Raw genomic sequence first — 23,026 nt, 5'->3', positions numbered from 1 at the left:
TGACATACAAAACAGGTGTTGTCATTGTTGGCGTATGCTATAGAGAGAGAGAGTCCATTTTGATTCACAGTGTTCCTGTAGGACAGGGCAGAACTGCCCCAAAGGAGATTTACAAGGCTGTAATCTTTACAGAAGCAGACTGCCACGTCTTTGTCCCTCGGAGGGGCTGGTGGGTGTAACCACAGACCTTTTGGTTCATCCGCCGGGCACTTCAACACTGTGACACTGGGGGTCCCATCAGCTGAGTGGTTGTGGTCCCCTGCTCTCGAAATATGTGTAGGTGTGGGTCATTATTAAAGTGCAGGGTGGGGGGTAGTGCTGATGCTCCTCGCTGTGTGAGCCTGCTTAGCATCCTTGGTCGCCCTCTGTGCTGGTGCCTGTCCCGTCCCCCTGTCTCTGCGACCACCAGGAAATGACCGCTCAAGCTTCCTGAGCACTCCCTGGCAAGCTGTGCCCACACCACGGAGACCACTGTCCCAGGGTCGGTGGCCAGTGTAAAGCCATTGGATCCTCTGAAGCTATTGGAAGAATCTAAGCAGAGGAGTGACGGTCGCCGGCCTCCGCTTGAGCAGGCTCCGCAGGTGCTGGGCTGAGAATAAGCTCTGACAGAGCATGGAGGAAGCCGGGAGACCGGTCTGGAGGCTACTCCACCAAGCCAGGCAACGAGGATGCTGGCATGGCCCCCGTGGAGTGGAAGAAACTCGCTGATGCAGACAGACACCTTTCGCTCGTGAACCCAAACCAGTGCCACCTAGCCATCCGCCCCTCATGCAGCCCTCCAGAGTAGACCCCCCCAACCTCCCCGGAATGGCCAGTGACTGATTTTCCTGAGCTTGACTGCCAGGCCTTTATTCTGAGGTGCCTCCAGCCATCCCAGGAGCAGGCCAGGGCATTAACTGGGAGCCCGGAGAGCTCTGTTCTGGGGCGCTGGTCCCACAGGGGCTCTTCAGCGGCTACTCTACTTTGTGGTTTCCTAATGGTTTACCTTTTTCAGGAGCCAACAGACTGCAATGTCCCTTCTTCTTTCGCAGGTGCTTTTGTTCCCCAACCAAACATGTGCTGCTGTTCCCAGAAAGGGTGCTTTCTGACAGCATCGAGACAAACTACAAAAGACAAGTTTCGCGTATTTCCAGAAACTACATTGAACTTTGGCCTTTTGCTTTAGGTGCGATCTAAGCTGCCATTTCCGAAGTGTGGCAACATCTCACCTGTCTGCCTGCCTGTCTGTGCAGTCTCGCTCATGAACACGGTCGGGCGTGGTTCGTGGCTGTTGTGCCGGCTTGAAGGAACGCGTTGCTTTACGCTCACTGTCTGGCCCTCACCCACCTCCCACCCGCAGCCCTGTGCCCACCACCCTCAGTGGCAGGAGCCCTGGCTACCCACGGCCGCACAACTCCGCCCAGCCCCTCAGAGACCTCCTCTTCCTGGGGCGCTTCCTCTCCCAGCAGCCTGCAGCGTTGGACAAGCTCTGCCCTTCTGTAAAGACCCCTCCCCCTGGGTCATCTCCTTAACTCCCACAAGTGGGAGAGCCCCTCCTCTCCTGGGACTGCCGCCTTTGCCACGGTGTTTCCTGCTTGTGCCCGGAACTGTTTACAGTGGTCTTCTTCTTGGATTCTCAGCTCCTTGACAAGGGGCCTCACACTCCAGTGCCCGCCACCCATAGGTGCTCTGTTAGGGTCTGAGGCACCTGGTCCTTCTGACTGGCCTTCTTGAGAGACACATGCGACCCTCTTTCCTCCTTGGGATGTGCCGTCTGACTGGGGTGCCCACTCCTTGCCCCCCTCCATCTTCGAGGCAGGGTGTGCACCCTGGAAGAGGTGGAGATACCTTGGAAAAACATTGTGAAAAGCCATGACACTTTGTAAATCGCTGTGGCTTGCACTCTCGTGAGGAATCTTCTAGGCTGAGAGGTGTTTGGGCTCAGACCACGTCATTGACATTGAGCTGTCTTCCCCCTCACTGCCATTCTTTCATCATCATCGTCATCGTCATCATCGTCATCGTTGTGCCATTTGGTCTGTTGATTGGTCTCTTGATTATTCAAAACAGCTTTTTATTGGTTTATTTTCATGTAGCTTTCTGCCTTTGTGCTTGGGCCTTCAACATTTGGGCAACCAGTCTCTGCTCCTCAATAAAGAAAGTGCTCTTGATCCGGTCAGGCCACCGTTAGCACACACGGGCCACCACAGCCCTGCTGGCATGGCTGATTGGTTGGCTTTGGAAAATGGCACCTCGGGTCTCACAGCTCAGACCCCCAAAGTCAACCTGGGTGCATACTACATACAGATTCGGGTGCTTGACCAACCTTCTGGGTAGAAAGGCAAACTATTCTATTACCAGGGGTTCGGGACAGCTGAGTTTTGTTAGAGCCTGTATTATAGAACAGTTTATGACTGTCGATCAGACGCCGGGCCATTTTGAATGTCTCTATACAGGAAGATGGAAGGAAAACACAGGAGCCCTGGGAATGTAGTACTTACTCATCAGTCTGCTAACTGCAAGATCAGCAGTTCTCCACCACCAGCCACTCCAAGACAGAAAGACAGGACTTTCTACTCCTGTAAAGAGTTAGTCTGGGAAACTCACAGGGGCGGTTTTACCCTGTCCTATAGGGTTGCTATGAGTTGGCATCAACTCAATGGCAGTAAGTGTGAGGGCTTTTTGCTTTGTTTACTGTAATAAAAAGGATTGGTCAACATCCAGCCATTTTAAGAGGTAGCATATCATCAAGAACCAATGGTACTGAAGGAAGTCATTCAAGCTGCACCGAAAGTGTTAGTGAAAAGCAGGACCCCTGGAATTGGTGGAATCCCAGTGGAAGTGTTTGACCAAGCCAATGAAGCTCTGGAAACACTCATAGATGCTAAGGAATTTGGAAGACCTGGCCTATGGACTGGAAGAGATCCATGTTTGTACCTGTTCCAAAGAGAGGGACCCCAAAAGAATGTGAAAATTATCAAACAGCATCAATATCACATGCAAGTAAGGTTCTGTTGAAGGTCACTCCGCGATGGTTGCTGTAGTGCCTCAGGGAACTGCCAGGAGCGCAAGCCAAATGCAGAGGAGGACACAGCATGAAGGATCTCACTGCTGAGAGCAGATAGATCTTGGCTAAATGCAGAGAATACCAGGAAGATATTCACTTGTGTTTTATTGGCTATCCAAAGACAGTTGACTTGTGTGATACCAACAAACTATGGATGGCCTTGAGAATGGGAATTCCAGAACACAATTGTTCTCTTGTGAAACCTAGACATGGACCAGTAGAACAAGGGAGTACTGCATAGTTTAAAATCAGGAGTCTAATTGCATCAAGAGTCTATCACTTTACCAAGTTTATTTAAATCTCGGCTGAGCAGCTAATCTGAGAAGCTGGACCGCATGAAGAACGTGGCATTCAGATGGGAGGCGGGCTTACTAACAAGCTGTGGTGTGCAGATAACACAACCTTGCTTGCTGAAATTGAGGAGGACTTGAAGCACTTGCTGATAAAGATTAAAGACTGCAGCCTTCAGTGTGGATTGCAATGCAATGTAAGGAAAACCAGAATCCTCACAACTGGACCAGGGATGACATCAGGATAGAGCAAAGATGGAAGTTGTCAAGAATGTTATGGAAGCAGCAGTTAAGAAATCAAACGATGCACTGCATTGGACAGATCTGCACAAGATCTCTTTAACGTGTGGAAGCACAAGGCTGTGTCTGACCCCAGCCATAGTATGTCCAGTTACGTCATGTGCATGTGAAAGTTGCACAATGAATAAGGAACACCAAAGAAGAATTGGTGCATTTGAATTATGGTGCTGGCGAAGAATATGAAAGTACCTTGAACTACCAAAAGAACAGACAAATCCGTCATGGAAGGAGTTCAGGCAAAAGGCTCCTTAGAATGGAGGTACTCTATCAGGAGACACTAGCCCCTGGAAAAGGCTGTCATGCTTGGTGAAGTGAGGAGACGAAGTCAAGGAGATGGATTGGCCAGGTGGTGGCAAGGATGGGCTCACCATAACAATTGTGAGGCTGGTGCAGGGCCAGACGGTGTTTCGCCCTGTTGTGCACAGGGGCCGCGAGGAGTCAGAGCCCACTGGATGATAACTGATGACAGCTAACGCAGTGTCCCTAGAAAGGCCCATTCCTTCGTGAGTGATTAGAATATTCCATTTGTGCTTTTAGGTCTGAGTTCCTCCTGCCAACTGAGATGGCAAAGAGAATCCAGCGTCTTATTCCGAGCCGCTTGTGTAGACGGCTTTTTCCACTTGGTCTTCTTTGCCAAACCCGTGGTCACCTCTTGTGACCTGTAGGGATTGCCTTGCATGGAGACTTGTCATTTTCTTTCCCAGTTCTGATGAGCTTTGGAGTTTGAGGAGTTCTTGATTAGGTGTCTGTTTTAAAATCCTCACGGGAACTGAACTCGGAAGACGATACGAGACTTTCTACCCTATAATTTGGGGCTACCAGTTTTACTGGGGCATGGGGCTTTGGGGAACAGTGCACCTCTCCTCTGGAGGGAAGAAGCAAGCTGCCATTGGGAAGAGAAAAGGAAATCTTAAATACAGGAAACGTCTGCGAGACTGAAGTGTTGAAGTTTTGAGGTAAAGAAAGTGAATGAATGGTTTCTACCAATGATTTCTCCAAAACAGTATTTTCCCTTTAAACGTGTTCTAGAGGAAAAGACAGTTGTTTACTGCATTCAGACTACACCTCTCTCATTTCACTGTTACCTGTGAGCCAGGCTTAACATCTCCACGTGATCTCTCACTCATTCTCTTTCGTGTTTCTTTTTCACTTTGTTTACCCCGTTAAGGATACGTCGTCCTGATTACTTTTTTCTCCTCCGCTGCCGGCCTGGTGCTGGGGTGACTCTGTCGCCCCCTCATTTCCCTTGTGGTTCCTTCAAGCCCCCGTCCCCGTTCACTCTGTGCCCGGATGCCTGCCTGTCCAGCCTTCCTTCGCCATAACGCGCACGACATTTCTCTGTGTCTCAGAAGCCCTCCAGTTGGCCCCTAGTACACGCCACACCACAAGGCAACGCTTTCAAGACTCCTTCTGCCCCGTCTCAGCGCCTAGGGCCCCTTGGTTTGTACTGCCCCTCACCGGAGCGCTGCACACCGTGCACCCATGGCTTCATCCCCTCACGCAAGGCTCGGCCCGTCCTGCGTCTCGCCCGTCTTGCCGTGTCCCATACTCCAGGCCAGCCAGGGCACATTTTTGTAGTTCGTTATAGACATTTTGAATCGGTTAACTTTGTAAGCTCCTGTGTTTATTCCACCCGGCACTTACCAGAGGGCCAGGCTGGCAGTAGACGCCTGACGTTCCCGTTGGAGACGTGTGGTAAATCTCACCCAGTATTAATGGCTGTTGGATTGGTAAGCTCCTCCTTGGGAAGAAAAAAGCCTTGTCTATTTGGCGCATGCAGACCCTTACAAAGGAGTCTAAAGCCGCTGAGGGTTCCTTTGGGGGGGAGGGGTGATACCCCCCCTTCTCTAACTTTTTGTGAATTTGTAAGAAGTGATGTTTGACATTCAGCAGTTCATACCCATGTTGTTTCACTGCGCCCACTGCAGTCCCCTCAGCATACCAGTTCGAATGGCCACCCAGAACCGTTCAAATGCCCAGGCGCAGGAGACACGAGCCCACGCACCGTGCCCTTCTTGGCAGGTGGTCATGGAAGGGGCTGGTTTGGGGACTTTGGGGCTGTGCCATGACTTCTCACTTGCACCTAGAGAAGTCTCCCAGCCAGCAGGGAAGCTGGCGGGCAGTGCCTGGCGGGCAGAGCCCCGACAGGTGGGTGCACTTTAGAAAGCTGAGCGACGTGGAGGAGGAAGGCGGTGAGACCAGCATCCATCTAGATGCCGCGGCTGGGAAGTCTGTGTTCCAGAGCTATCAGCCGTCATCTGGAGAAGGGAATGATCTTGTCCGGTTCCTCGAGCCCCAGTCAAATGAGCAACCTGTTCTTGTGGCTTCTGTAATCAAAGGGATCTCATTTCTTCCTACGTGGAAGAAAATGTGACCAGAGCAGCCTTCAGAGAGAACACTGTGGGGCCTCGGCCTCGGAACCATTATTGACATTGTGGTTGGCTTCATCAAAGACACCAGGCTTGGTTCAGTTTGGTTTGGTTTGGTTTTCAGTTTGGCTGGCTGACTGCCCGCTTGTCCCCCTGCTCCTGACCACCTGTGTGGGAGAAGGCTGGTACTTGCGACAGGGGCTTCAGGCCCTGTCTAGGTGTCCCTCCAGCCTCTCTGTGAGCTCATGGGATCAGGCTGAACCAGTTTTACACAGACGCTGAGAAGAGGAGGGACAGGCCTGCCATGTCCACCTAATGGAAAGATTGTCCTTAAGCAGCTTCTCCTCGCTGCTGTGGCTGCTGCTGCTCTTGCTCACGAGCATGCTCTTTTTGTTCTTCTGGTAACTTCCACCTTGGAAGATGCCACATGCATGAAATGCTCACGGAGCGGGCACCCGGCTTCCGTGGCCATCCACATGTGGCACTCGCTTCCCCGTGTGGTTGTGAGGCGAATGCCACCTCACTGCATCGGTAAATGAACATAAAGTTCAAATGTGCGCGAACAGAGAGTTCTGTGCCGCCTCAGTGCGTGTTGGCTTTCATCACCCCGGGTCTGTGTGGAGACGTCCTCGTTAGGCAAATGCCCTTGCGTGGCTCTTCCACACACAGGATTAAATCACCTAAATGATCGACTCACTTTAGTTCCGCAGACAGTGTGACCTATTAGGTATGTGGAGGAGCGCAGACCTGGGCTGCCGTTACACAGACGCACGCGCCCATCCCTCATTCAGCTCATGGAAGCTTTACATTGCTAATCAACAAAACACAAGTGCTTGCCCTTCAAAGGTCATCCAATTCAATCCAGTCCCCCAGATGTGTGAGAGCCTGAGAGGACACAGGCAGTTAAGTCTCCGCCCCTTGAGAAATGCTGCTAGGGCTTCTTTAAGTGTATGCCAAGGGCCGTGGGCAGTCAGCTTCTGAGACCATGGAGACAAGAGACATTTGACGTGACCCCAAAGGACAAAGGGATTAAGATAGATGGAGATGGAACAGGTAGAGGTGACCCCAGAGGCCAACATGAAAGCTTGAGGTGACCTGGGAAGAGGGGTGACTGAGAGAGAAGCATGGAGAATTGGGTTCGGGTTTTGGAGGAGTGTCAAGGGCCCCCCACCACCCCCCCTGAGTCCCACTGAGCACTCCCATGGGCTTGGCCAGCTGCTTGACATCTTTGAGGACACCGTGGTGCTGTTCAGTAAGTGTCGGTACCATGGGAACTGCTGGCTTGAATGAGTCACCTTTTCTACCTTAGATGGGGCTGCGTGACTTATTTAATTTTTTAAAAACTTTGTTGTCAGTCAGGTGAAGTTTATCAGTTTGTATTCAACAGCTCCTACTCCTTGGTTTCCAATCCTCCATTGCAGTCCCTCGGTGTACCCTCATGTGCCACACTGCCTGCCGGTTCTTCCTGTTTTCTTCTTTCCTCTGATCTTTGTCGTTGGGTACAGGCTGCCCTTTGGATCTGAAATGGTTGGTTATTCCAACCCGGGCATGAGTTCAAGTCCAGAAGGGCTGCATTTCTTTTTTTTTAAATTCATGTCTTTGTTGTTTTTTTTTTTAATTTAATCATTTTATTGGGGCTCATACAATTCATCACAATACATAGATCAATTGTGTAAAGCACACCTATACATTTGTTGCCCTCATCATTCCCAAAATTCGCTTTCCTCTTGGGTACCCGGAATCAGCTCATTTTCCTTTTTTTCCCCTCCCCCTCCCTTCCCCCTTGACCCCTCCCCCAGGCTGCATTTCTTAAACGAGATCATCTCTTTACAAAGCTTGGCTTTTGGAGATTGCTGTATTCAAATCTGTCTCCACAGCTCTGGGGAATGGTGGTGATGAGGATGGTGCATCCAATCTGATCATGAGATGGAGAAGTGGTGCAGTAGCCAGCAGTGGACAGACCCCATGGATCAGTCATTGTCCGGTTCTTTAGGAAGGAAATCAACAGTTTCTTTCCACGTATGTGTAGTTGTGGTGCTGTCTTAAATTGCTAGTTGTTAGGTCCTAAATACTTTTTTGGGGTGTGTGTGTGTGTGTGTAAATCTGGTGTAGGGGTTTACATTTCAGATCATCAACTTTGCATTCAACAGTTTAATCTGCTAATCAACATCCCCCCCGCCCTGTGTTTGCCCCTCACCCACTCCTTGCTTGCTCTTCTCCCTCAGTGATGCACCCAGCTCAGCACCTGTCAGGTGCTTTCGCTTCTCCCTGTTGGCAGGCACCAGTCATTCAGTTCCCTTTGGTGTGAAGGTCTTTATCTTGTTTTGTTTTTCACATATTTTCCCCTTATAACAGTGGTCTTATAGAATACTTATGACTGACTAATTTTAATAAGCATGATGTTCTTTGGGTCTCTCCCTGGGGACCTAAGTGCTTCTTAAGGTATTGAGACCTATCTATTAAATACATGGAACTGTTAGGGACTACTTTTGGCTGAGAGCTCTGTGGAAAAAGTAAACAAAACAGAGACATGAAACGCGGAAGAACCTCCGACTTAGGCTACAGAGATGGGAGGTGTTCGGTAGGCAGAGGTGTGAGTCATTGTAGGATTTTGAGGTGGGAGAAAGACAATGAGCAGATTGGCCTTTATCAAGCCACCTCAGGTAGTGGGCGGAGGGTGTGTCTAAGGGGGTAGAGATCTGAGACGGGTGCTGGTGAAGAGGCGACCAGTGATTCAGTGGGAATAGCCTCCTGTGGTAGTGGTGAAGGAGATGGGAGGGCGGACTAGAGTCTGAGACATGCTGAGATCGAGTTGTATACCACTCAGCAGCTCAGTGACTGGCAGAGGGGAAGGATTAAGAAAAGGGAAGTGTGAAGGACAGTCTCAGTTTCCCCGTTGTGTGACTGGCTGGAAGTGGGGCCAGCCAGCTACCCCAGGGTCGGTAAAAGGAGGGAGAGGTTCTAGGAGTGAGAGACACCCCACAGCAGTGGGAAACAGTCCCGGAACCTGAACACTGAGGGTGGGGTACTTTGTCAGGTGCCATGTAGCCATCATTAGGATTTGGAAATGCTGGTTAGCTTTGGTCACCAGAAGTTGATGGTGGGAGGTGAGATTCTGTCCTGAGAGTGGAAGGAGAAGGTGGGGTGAGAAGGGAGAACAGAGGGCGCAGAGCAGTGGTTTCCAGGACAAGTCCGTTCAGAATCACCGGGCATGGATTGAAAAAGCAGATCCCTGGTGATGCCCACAGGATCGGTTTCCCGGGGGAAGGACTTAGGAATCCATATTTGAAAGACTGTCCAGTAGCTCTCCTACCATTGCTGGTGGAAACAGACTGTCTAGGGACCCATTTGGCAATTTCTTATAAATTCAAACATAAAAAGAGATGACTAAACCATCCAATTCCTAAGAATTTTCCCAAGGGAAATAAAATCATAGACCTGTGTAAAGACTTGTACCCAAATAATTTATAGCAGCCTTCCCCCCTCCCCCCCCACAATAGCCCCAAACTGGAAATAACCCAAATGTCTGTCAGTAGCTAAAGAGATAAGCTACCTGTGCCACAGCCATACAGTAAAACACTGTTCACACACACAGCAAAGACTGAACAGTGACACATTGAACAATATGGACGACTTTTAAAAGCACATTGTGCAGAGAAAAGCCAGACACCAAGAGTCTCCCTTGTGATTCCATTGTGAAACGTTATATCCCACAGAACCAATATCTATCAGTGGCTATCTGGAGTAGGGATTGGAGGCGTTGGCTCTGAAGGGGCATTAGAAGATATTTTTTGGGGGGGTGGGCGTGCAAGTGCCCTGTATCTTGATTGTGAGGGTGAGTCCATGGGAGTATATGATGGTCAAAATTCAGGAAACTACAGCCTTAACACATGTACAGTTGGGAGGGAAAGGGAAGCAAGTTCGAGCGAGAGCGCATCCAGGCGGCAGAGGGAGCTGGCCAATGAGAAGGAGTTGCTGCAGATCCTTGGAGACACGGGGCTCCACCTGGGAGCTCTCCAGATGAGTGGACCAAGCCACCACCTTGGGCACAGCTGTCCATAGATGTAGGGTGGCCTCCACGACGGTTGGAGCGCTTTGCACCAGCAGCGCTCTCAGCCAGCAGCTTGGCTGGAGGAAAGGGCATGCTAGAGGGACCCTGAGCTGAGGGCGGACAGAGCCCATCAGCTGGATTCTTAGACGTGCTCAGCAATGGATAGCTACTCTGCGCAGGAGGGAACCAGGGAAGAAATGCATGTTCACTGGTTGCCACAGTCAACATGTACACTGAGCACCTACTAGGTACCAGGAACTATTTTAGATCAAGGGCAATCATAGATGACAAAAGACAGACCCCCTCCCTCACAGGGCTTACGGTGCTTAGAGTCAGACATCAAATAAGCAAACTGCATAGTACCTTAGAGAACGATTGAACAGGGAAGAGGGCTAGGAAATCCTGGGGGCAGGAGATGTCTTGGGAAGATCGCACGGAAAGGGATGGTAGCGTTGATCCCAAGGCCAAGAGGAGAGGAGAAAATGTGCCGTGGACTTGTGGCAGCAGAAACAGCCAGTGCAAAGGCCCTGAGGCAGGAGCAGGCTCTGTGGGGCTTAAGAATATGGGGGAGGGGAGTAGCAGATTGTCAGAGGAGGCAGGAAATGGAAGGTTATATGGGATTTGTAGGCCACCGTAAGAGCTGTGGTCTTCACTGAGTGCGATAGGGAGCCACCAAAGGATATTACGTGACAGAAAGGCATAATCTGACTTAAATCTTTAAAAGGATCAGACTTCTGTGTCCGGGCATTTTGAAATCTTCACAAATAGGTAATCCTTATTTAATCCACATAGAGATGCCCCATGAAGGGGATGCTATCTGTTTTTTCTCCCCCTCTTGTTGGTGAGGAAATTGAGGCTCAGAGAGAGGAGGTAACTTTGCAGACATCACCTCACTGGTCATTGGTGGGGTTGGGCCCTGACGTTAGGTTTCTCTGCTCCCAAAGACCAGTCCTTCCAGGAGAAAAGGAACGCTGTGAGCGAGGAGTGTCCCAGTGCTGCTGAAGGAATCCTGGGAACAGGACGCAGACTGCTGACCGTGGCCGGAGGAGCCCACAGTGTTTGACAAGTATTGACATGTTGGGGAGAAACGCGTCCTCCGTGTCCTCTGAGGCTTGGTTCTCTTCTCGCAGAAAAGTGGCCATGCTCACCAGACAGGGGCGGCAGACGAGGTCAGAGTGGAGGGCATGACTCTGGGCAAGTGGGGTTGGGGTGTCAGTAGGAGGTGAGTGGAAATGCCCAGTGGGTCCCCAGAGAGAAGAGCTTGGGAGACGGAGACCCCGAGTCTCCCGTGTGGCTGTTTGAGTGTGCTTCCGCGAGGGCGAGCCTGTTCGTGTCCTCTGTGTTCCGGGAGGGGGAGTCTAGAGAGAGGCAAGATCACCAGGCAGTGCAGGGCCCCAGTTGCTCAAAGGAGGGAGCTTCATGGGGAGAGGTGAACCACACCCAGTCTGGGAAGCCGCCTGAGGGGAGGCTGCTTCCTGGGAGACCATTTGGGGCAGCTATGAGGTTCATGTGGACACATGGGTCAAGCCCACACGGCGGTGCAGAGCCAAAGGGCTGTTTGGGTGTGAGGCACGAGGTCCGCAGCTCAGGAAGGGAGCAGAGGATCCCTAGGTGGTTAAAGGGTACATGCAGAGGCACCTCCAAAGAAAGCCCTGGTGACCCACGTCTGCAGAAGCAGCCTTGGCAACCCCGTGGAGCACAGCTCTGGCTGCCACACTGGTCAGCCTGACTCCGAGTTGACTCAGCAGTGCCGGTTAGCTGTTACCAAGGGGGGCTGGAACACACGGGGTCTGGCGAGGACGGGGCAAGGGTGAAGATGAGAACCTTCTCCCCAGATTTCACCTCTCTGGACTTGGACAAGACAGGTGGGGGAAGTCACTTCGAGTCACTTCTGTATGGGATCCAAAGGAGAAGGGAGTACCCAAAGCGATACCAGCACGTGACCCGTGTGACACTCAGGCCCTCTTCGCTCAGCTGGTCTCCAGGTTTAAAGGTGGTGCCATCTCACTAAGGGGATGGAGACAGGCCATGACTGTCCTGGTGAGAAGTCAGCAAGGCTGTTTTGTCTCATTACTCCTGGAGAGGGCAAATGTCGACTCTCGTGCTAACCCCTTGTGTCTGCAGGAGCCCTGGAGGTGCCAGGGGTTAAGCATTAACCCAAGGCTGGCAGTTCAAACCCACTAGCCACTCTGAGGGAGAAGGGTGAGGCTCTTTGCTCCCATGAAGACTTAAGTCTAGAGAACCTTGAAAGAGCACATTCTACTTTCCCCACCTGGGCGCCCTGCGTCGCGGTGGGCTCCACAGCCGCTACTTGGTGGTCTCATACGTAACCCTTTCTGACATCTTTGCCTTTCCTCTGCATAGCATCTTTACACTAAGGAAATAAGACTGCTTTTTTCCTCCCTGGAAGTGAAGCAGCAATGTGCAGTGGCCCCGAGGGATAGGTTAGAACTGCCCCTGGGGGTTTCTGAGACTTTAATTCTTTACAGGAGTGGAAAGCCTCATCTTTCTCCCGTCTCTATGTAGGGCGATGTGTTTTGCGGCCGCATCTGCTTATAACCGCACAGCTAGTCAGCTCTTTCTGGGCTTTCAGTCTGTGGCTGACCGCTTCAAAACAAAACGACCACCGCCAAGGACCTTGTCTGACAGTGGTTCTCATCATCAAAAGCAACCACTTGTTATGTTGGGCTTTTATTGCATGTGTTCAGCGGATGCTGGGACTTTATTATCTTTCTTTTGTCTTGTGGGTTTACCAAACATTCCTATCAGGAACCTTTTTGATTGTGGCAGTGTGAAATCACGGTAAACCGAGTCCCTGAGCTCCCCAAGCACTCATCTTGGACTGTTATCAGCATTCGGCCCTGTCCTCTCTTGTTTGCCCTGACCTTTAGTTTTCTCCTTGTTGCTGCAGTACGCTAAAGCAGTCTCAGGCTTGGATGATTCCTTAAGGACAAACTCTACAGATAAGGCCGTTGTCCCTTTCCCCTCCCGCTGTTGTAATCGTGGCAGCTTATGTGGTCTGCAACTTGGCAGATACTCATTCCCGTTGTCTTATTTGACTGAGTGGCTGGGAATGCTAAGATGACCCCCTTACTGGAGTCTGCCTTCCACACGAAACACCAAGAAAACCGTGGCGCTTAGGCACAGGTGTGCTTGTCCCAGGGCCCTCCCTGTCCACATTGGCCATAAGTGGAGCCTCCTTGTTTGAACCCGAGGCCCCAGGGTCAGGAGGAGTCCACGCCAGCAGGCAGATGCAGTGCTGCCAGGATGAGCTTCCGGACTGGATTCTGCGCCTGCTGGTCCCGAGCCTCCTTTCTGGCAGCTGCTGGAAGGTGGCCGCGTCCCCTTTCATCTGCAGCTGGAACGAGTGAGAGGGGGCCTTCCTCCCTGCCCACCGTGCCTCCCTGGCATGCTTTGGGGCCACGCTGAGGCAACGGGGTGGCAACAGCACCTCACCTCGTCTGTTTCAGCCGGATGCACGCCGTGTGCTTTTGTTTCCTGTCTCTTGCGTCAGGCTGTTTGTGAGAGCGTCTGAGAGGTGATTAATGGGAGAGAGAGCATATGTTTATGGACTGCCAGTTCCAGCGCAGCTTCCGAAAGCGTTTGGGGGTTGGTAGATTATTTGTTTATTGCCCACAGACCACACATGGTACGCGTACTTCTGTTCCGAGGTCACGTGGGAGCAGGGTCATTAAAGCAAAGTCAACATACAATAAAGCTGGAAACACTGTCCTGCATCCAGGGATCCTGAGCGACTCAGGGTGCTGGGTGGCCGACTGTTCTCGTAAGCAGAGCTGGTGCACCCTGGGCCTCTGTGGAGAAGATCTGATTACATTGTTTGCCACCTTTGTCCCCAGCTTGGCTACACACGGATGTCACTCAGCGCTTGGATGGTTGGAAACCCTTCGTTCCCGTGCAGTTTTTATATGTATTGCACAGAACTTCCGTGTTGATGTTCACACGTGCACGTGTGCGCATACACCGGCCACATACCCTGCACCCCGACAAGATCAGGATCTAGATTTGTGCCCAGGACAATTGAGGGAGGGAGGGAGAGATGCTGGTGTTTGTGACTGCTGTGACTATAAACTGGACCTGGTGTAGTGGTTACGAGTTGGGCTGTGATCCCCGAGGTCAGCAGTTCAAAATCACCAGCTACTCTCCAGGAGAAAGACAGGGCTTTCTACTCCCATACAGAGTTACAGTCTCAGAGACGCACGGGGTGTTCTTCTTTGTCCTGTAGGATCACTATGAGTCAGCAGTTCATTTGGTTTGCTTGTTTGTTTGTTTAAAGCAAAAGCTCTCCACCCCACCCCCAGCCACCCCCAATTGCCTGCTCTTATAGAAATTTTGAGAAATACCAAACCCAAACCAAAGTCAATGCCATCGAGTAGATTCTGCCTGGTGGCATCGTGGTTACAAGTTGGGCTGCTAACCGCAAGGCCAGCAGTTTGAAACCACCGGCTGTTGCTTGGGAGAAAGATGAGGCTTGCTGTCTGCACGGGTGAAAGTTTACAGTCTCAGAATTCCGAGGGGGCAGTCCGACTCTGGCCAGTAGGATCTCTGTGACTCGGAGTCAACTCGATGGCAGTGAGTGTGTTAAGAGCCTTGGTGTCCGAGTGGCTCTTGGGCTGCTAACGTCAAGCTGGACACCACCGCCAGTTGTTCTGTAGGAGAAAGACAGGCTTCCTGCTCCCATGAAGAGTGATAGCCTTGCAAACCCACAGGGCTGGTTCCCCTCTGCCCTCCCGGGTCGCTGTGAGATGAGAAACACCGAAAAGGATCAACAGTCTCACTTCTGACAAAGATAACTCAGTAAGCCCTTTGTCTGCCCATCTGGTTCTCTGTGTGCGCTGAAAGCCCCCAGTTGCAGTCATGCATTGTACATGACACAAAGCCGCACCTCTGCAGTGTCTGCGTTTGTTTTTTGTTTTAGTTAGATATCTTACACATTTATTTCAATTTTTACCAGAGTCAGGATTAACATCAAATTATTAAGGTGCTAATAATTTCAAATAAATAAAACAAAAACCTTTACATCATGATAAAAGGGAAAAGATACTGAAGCTGTTAAGCATTTCATTTTACTTGGATCCATAATCGATAACCATGGAAGCAGCATGCAAGAAGACAAATGATTTATCTCATTAGAGGGGAAAAAGAAACATCTTTGAAGTATTAAAAAGCAGATGTCACTTTGAAGACTGAGGTATACCTAACCCAAGTCCTAGTATTTATTTTATTTTATTGGGGGCTCTTACACCTCTTATCACAAACCATACATATATCCATGTGTCACACACATCTGTACACATGTTGTCATCTTTTTCAAAACATTTTCTTTCTACTTAAGCCCCTGGCTCTTCCTTTTTCCTCCTCTTTCCTCCACACACCCCCTAACAATGCATAAAATTTTTTTTTTCATGTTTAACAGACTATTGTCCCATTTCACCCACCCTTCTGCTGTCTGCCCCCCTGGGATGGGGGCCACATGTCGATCACTGTGATCAGTTCTCCCCCATTTACCTCCCACCCTTACCCTCCTGGTATCACTGCTTCCCTTATTGGTCTTGAGGGGTTTGTCTGTTCTGGATTCCCTGTGTTTTGAACTCTTATCTATACCACTGGTATGATAGAGTCGGGGTCATGGTAGTGGGGGAGGAGGAAGCATTAAAGAACTAGAGGAAGGTTGTGTGTTTCATCAGTGCTATACTGCACCTTGACTGGCTCATCTCTTCCTTATGGTCGTTCTGATGGGGGGTGTCCAATTGACTACTGATGGGCTTTGGTTCTCCACTCTGCCCGCCTCCCTCATTCCCATTGATAAGCTTTTTGTTTGTTTTGTTTTGGGTCTTTGATGCCTGATACCTGATCCCATCGACACCTCATGATCACACAGGCTGGTGTGCTTCTTCCATATGGGCTTTGCTTCTCAGCTAGATAGCCACTTGTTTATCTTCAAGCCTTTAAGACCCCAGGCACTATATCTTTTGATAACTGGGCACCATCAGCTTTCTTCACCACATTTGCTTATGCACAAATTTGTTTTCAGCGATCGTGTTAGTGAAGGTGAGCATCACAGTGCAAATTGTTCTTGCATTGAGGGAGTACTTGAGTGGAGACCCAATATCCATCTGTTACCGTAATACTCTATAAATAAAGTATATATGTACATAGCTCTATTCCCGTCATTATATATAAATGTATTTACATATATACATGCCTGTGTATAGACCACTACAACTGCCTTGTGCCTCCCAGTTCTTTCCTCTATTTCCTTTGACTTTCCTCCCGTCCCATCACCATGTTTGGTCTCCTTTCGGATTTTGGTAATTCCTCTTGGCTACATTGCCCTTGATCAAGCTCCCCCAAAATATCCTTTGCCCTCCTCACCATCAATTTTAGGTCACTTGTTCTTCCCTTGTCCCTGGGTTTGTTGGCAACCCCGTTCCTTTTCCCCCATCTCTCCCTCTCCCGTATCCCCCCCAACTGTTGGTCCCGTTGTACTCTCCTCCGGATTGTTCATCTGCCTATCTTGTCCAGATAGACGTGTATTGACAATACACGCAAAAACAAAGCAGAGCAAAACTTTGAAAAAAGAAGACGATAAATAAATCAACAACAGCTAATACAACAAAACAAAAAAATAAAGAGAAAGAAAAACCAACAGCAAAAACTGAAAAGCCCTCAAGCGGTTCCAGGTCGTCCGTTGACCTTTAGGAGTGTTTTCCAGTTGCGTCCACGGGGTGCCACGCCCCGGCCCCCGGCCCACCTTTGGCATCCCTGGGGACTTCGTTGATTTGCTCCTCTTAGGGCTCACCCCGGTGCGGTGGGGTCAGATGGGACACATCTCCCACACCGTGTCCCCACTGCTGTCCCCCTTAGCACTGTGTCAGTGAGGGACACGTCGTCCTGTCTTGTGAGGGGGCCGGCCCTGTGATCCCCTCTGTGCCTTGACTGCTCTGAGCCGGATATCGTCCTCAGGGCTTGGTGGGCCGGGTGTGTTCCACTCTCTCCTTCCCTCTTCGTTTGCTCCTGTTCAGACGCGCCCCGCTTCCCGAGCTGCAGCTTCAGTGCTGTCCTCAGAAGCGCATTCCTCTGGGGTGGGGGGTCGGGGGTGGTCACCTGCAGTGTTTTCTTCCGGAATAGAAAAGCATGAAGACTTAGATGGCGTTTCAAAGCGGTGGAAGTGGCCACACTATAAGTCAGCCATAGTATTAAGCATGCAGGCCATCCAGGGTGTCCTAGTGGATTATGTGTTAGGCTGCTAACTGCAGGGTCGGTGATTTGAAACCACTAGCCATTCCTCAGGAGAAAGACGAGGCTTTCCTCAGCCTTGGAAACCCACGGGGCAGTTCTCCTCTGTCTTGTGGGTCACTAAGTGTTGGACTAGTCCACCCCATGGCAGTGAGTTTTGAGTCAGTCAGCATCCTAGTACAAAAGCCGGTTTCTATGGCTTATATTATTGTTAAACTAGGTTTTCTAGAAATAGAACTGATAGATCAAAGTGAATCCAAGAAATAAATACTTAAAGGCTCTATAATTTCTACATTGTGACCCCAAAGGTCACCCCATTTACCACCTAAATTCTCATCAGCAAGAAAAATGATGGTTCCTATGCCCTAGTTTCCTGCTGGGAAGAGCTGGTACCACTCCAGGTATCTGACAAGGTGATGATTTAGATTTGTCTGTGCTGGATCAGGTGGTGATGCTGTGACCCACCGTCTGCCAGACTTTCTCCACCGCGAGCCGTGACTCGCCGCACATTTCACGCCAGTTCCCTTCTGCTCACAGCTCGATCCCTGGTCTCCACCACAGCCATGAGCGCTTACAGTTGTGTCTTGGTGCATGTGCATTTCCTGAAGTGCCTTCACCTACACTCTTCCACCCAGGGCGCTCTTGGTTATCAGTACCACCTGTGACTTGGTCCAGGATGCCCCCTAGTCACCCTGCTGTTTTAGAACCTGTCTGATGATGGCTTTGTTGTCTTTTCTTCACAGACCCAGTCCTCCAGGTTCCAACACACGTGGAAGAGTAAGTGTTTTTATTTGCTTCAGCACACCCCTTCAAGGCATCTTAGTCATTCTGTCGAAGCTAGTTGGAAGAGTTCAGATATGCATAAGTGTAGGCATAACACAGTATACGTAGTCTTATCCGTAGTATGTTAGAAGTCTGTGGTGGGGAGGGGTGGTCAGTTCCTTAAGAGAGAGAGAACAACAGTACAAAAAAAACCCTTATTCGACAATAAAATGATTAAAAACAACAACAACCTTATTCGAGATGAAATGTATGCTGAGCTTTGAGCTTAAACTTCCCCTAGCCCCCAAGAGGGGCTGAGTCTTGGCTCACTCTCCCTCGTCACTGTGTAAGACCACGGAGAGGAAGCCAGCGTGGCACCCGTTGGAGTGCGTCAGGAAGTGTGGCCTAAGTAGGGGAACGATTCGGCAAGGGGTTTCTGAGTGATTATTACAGTCCAGACATGAGCAGGTCAGCCCTCCTACAGATGGCCACTTCACCCCTGCTTCACAGGGGCTGCTGACCAGCAGGCCTCGCTCCACCTTCTTGGCAAAGCCTCCCTGATGTTCAGCGTCTCCTCCCACCACCGCCCCCCTTTTTTCCCGGCCTTGAATTTAAAAAGAAATGTCCACTACAAAATGAAAGGTGGGTTTACGCTGCTGTCCTTGCTCTGCTGCGAAGTGTAGCCGTCCTAGGTACATGGAGGCTGCGAAGCAGACTTCCTGCTCCTGGTTCACTCAACTTTTTGTCCTGAGTGCTTGGGCCAAATGATGCTCGGCTCTCCTTTGGTCTGGTGCTGGCTGTCTCCGGTCATGGATGGTACGCACCACTAGAGGGTTATCCTGTTTTTCGGTAGCCAGGTGAGAGAGAGAGAGAGAGCAGAGGATGGACCAGAACCCCACAACCTCTTGCAATGACTCCCTTTGATAATATGTTCTGCACCCTGGGCTGTGACTGATCATTGATACTTACTGCTTAATTTCCAGGCCTGCGTTCCTCCCAGATCCCAATGATGGTAGCCTCTATACCCTTGGGGGCAAGAACAATGAAGGCCTCACGGTGAGTGTATTTTCTTGCCTTGTCCACTCCGGATGTTCTAGACCAGTGGTCCTGGACAGTACCTGCATGTTGGGATCATCTGGGTCCCTAAACACAATTCGGAGGTTCTGGTTGGGCAGTCTGCCGTGGGGCCTGGGCATCAGTATGTTTTCAGAGCTTTCTGGAGGAGCTTTTAAATGTGAACCAGAATTCAGAAGCACTGATCTAGGCCAGCAGTTTCTCGTGGCCTAACCAACACCCTGGAATGTGATGTAATGCTTCCTCCTTTCAGTAACCAGGTTCCCTCTGACTAATGAGCAGCAAATGGAAAGGTAGGCAGATATCCACGGGGACTTCAAAAAGCTCCTGAAGAATTCTGTTATCTTTTAATTCCATGTTTCCATGAAATTTTGAAGCCTCACTCCTTGGTGGAAAAGCTGTTCCCCCAGCATATAATCCCTTAGGAAGAAGCTGTGGGATAGTACACACACACCTGAGACTCGAGCCGGGGTTCTCAACTACAGTGACCTGGGGAACACACACACATGCTAAAGCCAGATCCGGATCCCAGAAGGCACAATCAAATTGATCCAGGTTAGGAGAATGTCAAAAAAGCTTCCAAGAGAAGAGAGGTTAGAAGCAGATCCACACTTAGGATCACCTGTTGATGACAAAGATAACCCTGCAGGCCGTGGGAGAAGGGGGACTTCTCAGTAAATAAAGTGAGCCACTGGGCATATACATGTAGAACAAGTACCCTGACCACACCTGGCTCACACCACACCCCAAAGCAGCTCCAGATAAGATGTTGCAGATTGACAGGTGAGATGTAAAACAATAAAGCTTTAAGGACAAAGAAACAGAACACCTTCACAACCTCTGAGCAAGTAAAGATTCGTAAACAGGACCCATACACACACACTGAGGGCGGGACAGTGGGGTAGGACAATAACCATAAAGGAGGAAATGGACATATTTGGATTATAATAAAGTTGACAACTTCTCTTCACTAAAAGAGACCTTAAAGAGTAAAAGGTAGACCATAAAGTCTTCACAGCACATGGGAGTATCCAACATGGGGTTCATGGGCCTGTCCTGATACACATTTATATTACAGATCATGAGCTAGACAACCCAATAGAAAAATGGCAAAAAAGGACCTCCACAGGGCTGGTAAACACGCAAAAAGGCCCTCAGCTTTATTAGCCACAGGAGATGTCGAATAAGGTCCCGGTGCTTCTCGCCCGCGATGGCGGAAATGAAAACGAGTGAGAGGACCAGAAGCCTGGTTGCTGGTCGAGGTACAAATAGGTACCACCGTGTGGAGAACAGTCTGGCTGTGTCTGCGAAGGCCTTTTTGACCCCACAGTGAGAGGAACTGACAAGGGCTGCAGCAAGGCTTAGTGGGGGTGGGTAGGGAGGCAGAACCAGGCACCGTGCCGAGAGCCCGCTGTACACAGCATGGGCACAACAAGGTCGCCGTGAGTCAGCATCAGCACTGTCACCTTACAGCACCCGTTCCCTCCTAGGATGTTCCCCAGAGCACATGCACTAGAACACGTCACAAGTCGCCCCACGAAAAAGTAGGAACTACCCAAATGCCCATCATCAGCAGACTGGGCAGAGAGATGGCAGAGTGGTCCCCGGTGGAATACTGCACAGCAATGAGAAAGGACTGCCTACAGCTATTCCCCACAGCAGAGGTTAATATCACAAACCTAACATTGAGCCAGAGATGAGCAAAACTGGCTACACGCTCGCCGACTCGTTTATATAAAGCTCAGAAATGGGAAGAATTCGTCTTTTCAGTCTTGAAGTCAGGCTAATGGCTCCCTGGGGGGCTATGGCTGGAGGAAGGAGAGAGAGGGCTCTCAGGCTGGATGTGTTCTGTTTCTTCATCCGAACTCAAGTTACCTGGAGGTGCTCACCTGGTGAAAGCCACCTGAGCAGAAACCTTTTGTGTTTGTGTGCAATCCACCTGTAGAAAATTTGGAAAACCTACAAGATCAGCCCATGTCTGAACCCGGAGGGGAAGGCCAGAGCAGCACACTTTGGAGTTGAGCTCTGCAGATGGCTACCTCCCAAAGGGCCCTGGCTGCGCACTCAGCTGCTAACTGAAAGGCTGCTGATCCGAACTCACCCAGAGGTGACTGCTCTCAAACACAACAGCCTCGGAAACCCCAAGGGGCACAGTTCCACGCTGCACGCCCAGGGTTACCGCTAGTGAGAATCCATTCCGTGGCACCTGGCTTGTTGGGTTTGTTTTCCTACTTGAAGACACCCTGTGGTTGGAAGGGGTGCCAGCACACACATACACCCCCACTAATCACAGGTTCAGTAGGCACAATTGTACATTTGAAATACATTAAAGTCATAGAGAGCATGAGAGAGAAGAGAGTCAAATAATGGAGTCAGACACATTTCATGGTAGCATGCTCACCTCCTGGATGGCCATGATCCTACCGACCAGGTCCCCACACAGCGTGGGCCAAGGTGAGGTGGGGCATAGACCCTGCAGGAGGCTCAAGGGCCCGGCTTATTGCTAACCAACCGTTATATCTCCTTCAGGAGGCATGATTGCAGGTAACCGCACGTCACAGGAAGGGACAGTACCATAGGCATACACACTATAGGAAGGGGATGAGCTAGGGCTGTACACATGATAGGAAGGCGAGGAACTAGAGGTATACTGTACATGTGACAAAAACGGTGGACCCTAGATTCATGATGGCCTAACTTTGGCCACCCTTGGGTGGACTTGACCTCTCTGGGGTCTCCTACAAGAAAACAGTCAACTACTATCCTTATCAGAAGGGAGTGGGCCCTACTTGTGGGATAAACAGTGGTGACTGCTTGCTCTAGATGGCTGATAACCCTTAGGGAGAATGACCCCTGATCTACTTCTGATGACCTCCGAGTGTGTAGTCATTTGCAAGCAGCTATATTTGGGGGAAACAACTTGGGAGAAATCCTTCTGTTTCCCACAACACCCCCCACCCCAACATGTACAGCTCCCCAAGTTGGGGGTTAGCATTTCCAGGCACAAGAGTCTAGAGTTAGGCCTTGAGGGAGACTTCTAGCAGCTCAACAAAGACCACCGGGCTTCAGAGAGGAAGGTTTGCCACTGCCCTCTGCATCTCAAGCACCCAGCACAGCCCCCAGTCCTTACAGCTCCTCTGTGACAGCTTTCCTCCCAAGGCTTAGTTCGAATGCCCAGTGATGGGGATGTCTGAGTCATTGACTTCTCTGCTTTTTTGTTTGTTTGTTAAATACTCCTACATCTCTTATCACAAGCCATATGTTCATCCATTGTGTCAAGCACATTTGTACATTTGTTGCCATCATCATTTTCAAAGCATTTTCTTTCTGCTTGAACCCTTGGTATCAGCTCCTCATTTTTGCCCCACCTTCCCTCCCTCCCTCCCTCCCTCATGAACCCTTGATGAGTTATAGATAATTCTTTTCATACCTTGCATCATCCTCTGTCACCCCTCACCCACTTTTCTGTTGTTCGGCTCCCTGGGAGGAAGTTATATGTTGATCCTTGTGATCGATTCTCCCTTTCTCCTCCCACCTTCCCCTTATCCTCCTGGTATCTCTGTCCTCATTGTTGGCCCTGAGGGCTTTATCTATCCTGGATTCCCTGTGTTGCAGGCTCTTATCTGTAGCTGTGTGCATGTTCTGATCTAATCCAATTTGTAAGGTAGAATTGAGGTCATGATAGTGGTGGAGAGGAAGCATTAAAGAAGTAGAGAGAAAAGTTGTGTGTTTCATCTGTGCTATACTACACCCTGACTGGCTTGTCTCTTCCTTGTGACCCCTCTGTGAGGGGATGTCCAATTGTCTACAGATGGGCATGAGGTCTCCACTCCATGCCGCCCCCCCAATTCACCTTGGGTATGGTTTTATCCTGGGT

The 23,026-nt window shown here is 50.3% G+C and overlaps 1 protein-coding gene across 1 annotated transcript in view; it reads left to right on the top strand.

The window, feature by feature from the left end:
* ERN1 (endoplasmic reticulum to nucleus signaling 1) overlaps positions 1-23,026 on the top strand; it is a 76,612-nt gene that overhangs the window by 23,044 nt on the left and 30,542 nt on the right. Inside the window, exons 3-4 of the mRNA XM_004707277.2 lie at positions 18,057-18,090; positions 19,059-19,131. Coding sequence (XP_004707334.2) covers positions 18,057-18,090; positions 19,059-19,131 — 107 coding nt within the window. The remainder of the gene's footprint in view (positions 1-18,056; positions 18,091-19,058; positions 19,132-23,026) is intronic.

This window comes from Echinops telfairi, unplaced genomic scaffold (assembly GCF_000313985.2).
Source record: "Echinops telfairi isolate 266 unplaced genomic scaffold, ASM31398v2 ScPeMD7_7458;HRSCAF=8496, whole genome shotgun sequence".
In the NCBI taxonomy this organism is placed as follows: Eukaryota; Metazoa; Chordata; class Mammalia; order Afrosoricida; family Tenrecidae; genus Echinops; species Echinops telfairi.
Note: the sequence above shows the minus strand (reverse complement) of the source record. Positions and strands in the feature narration are given on the sequence as shown.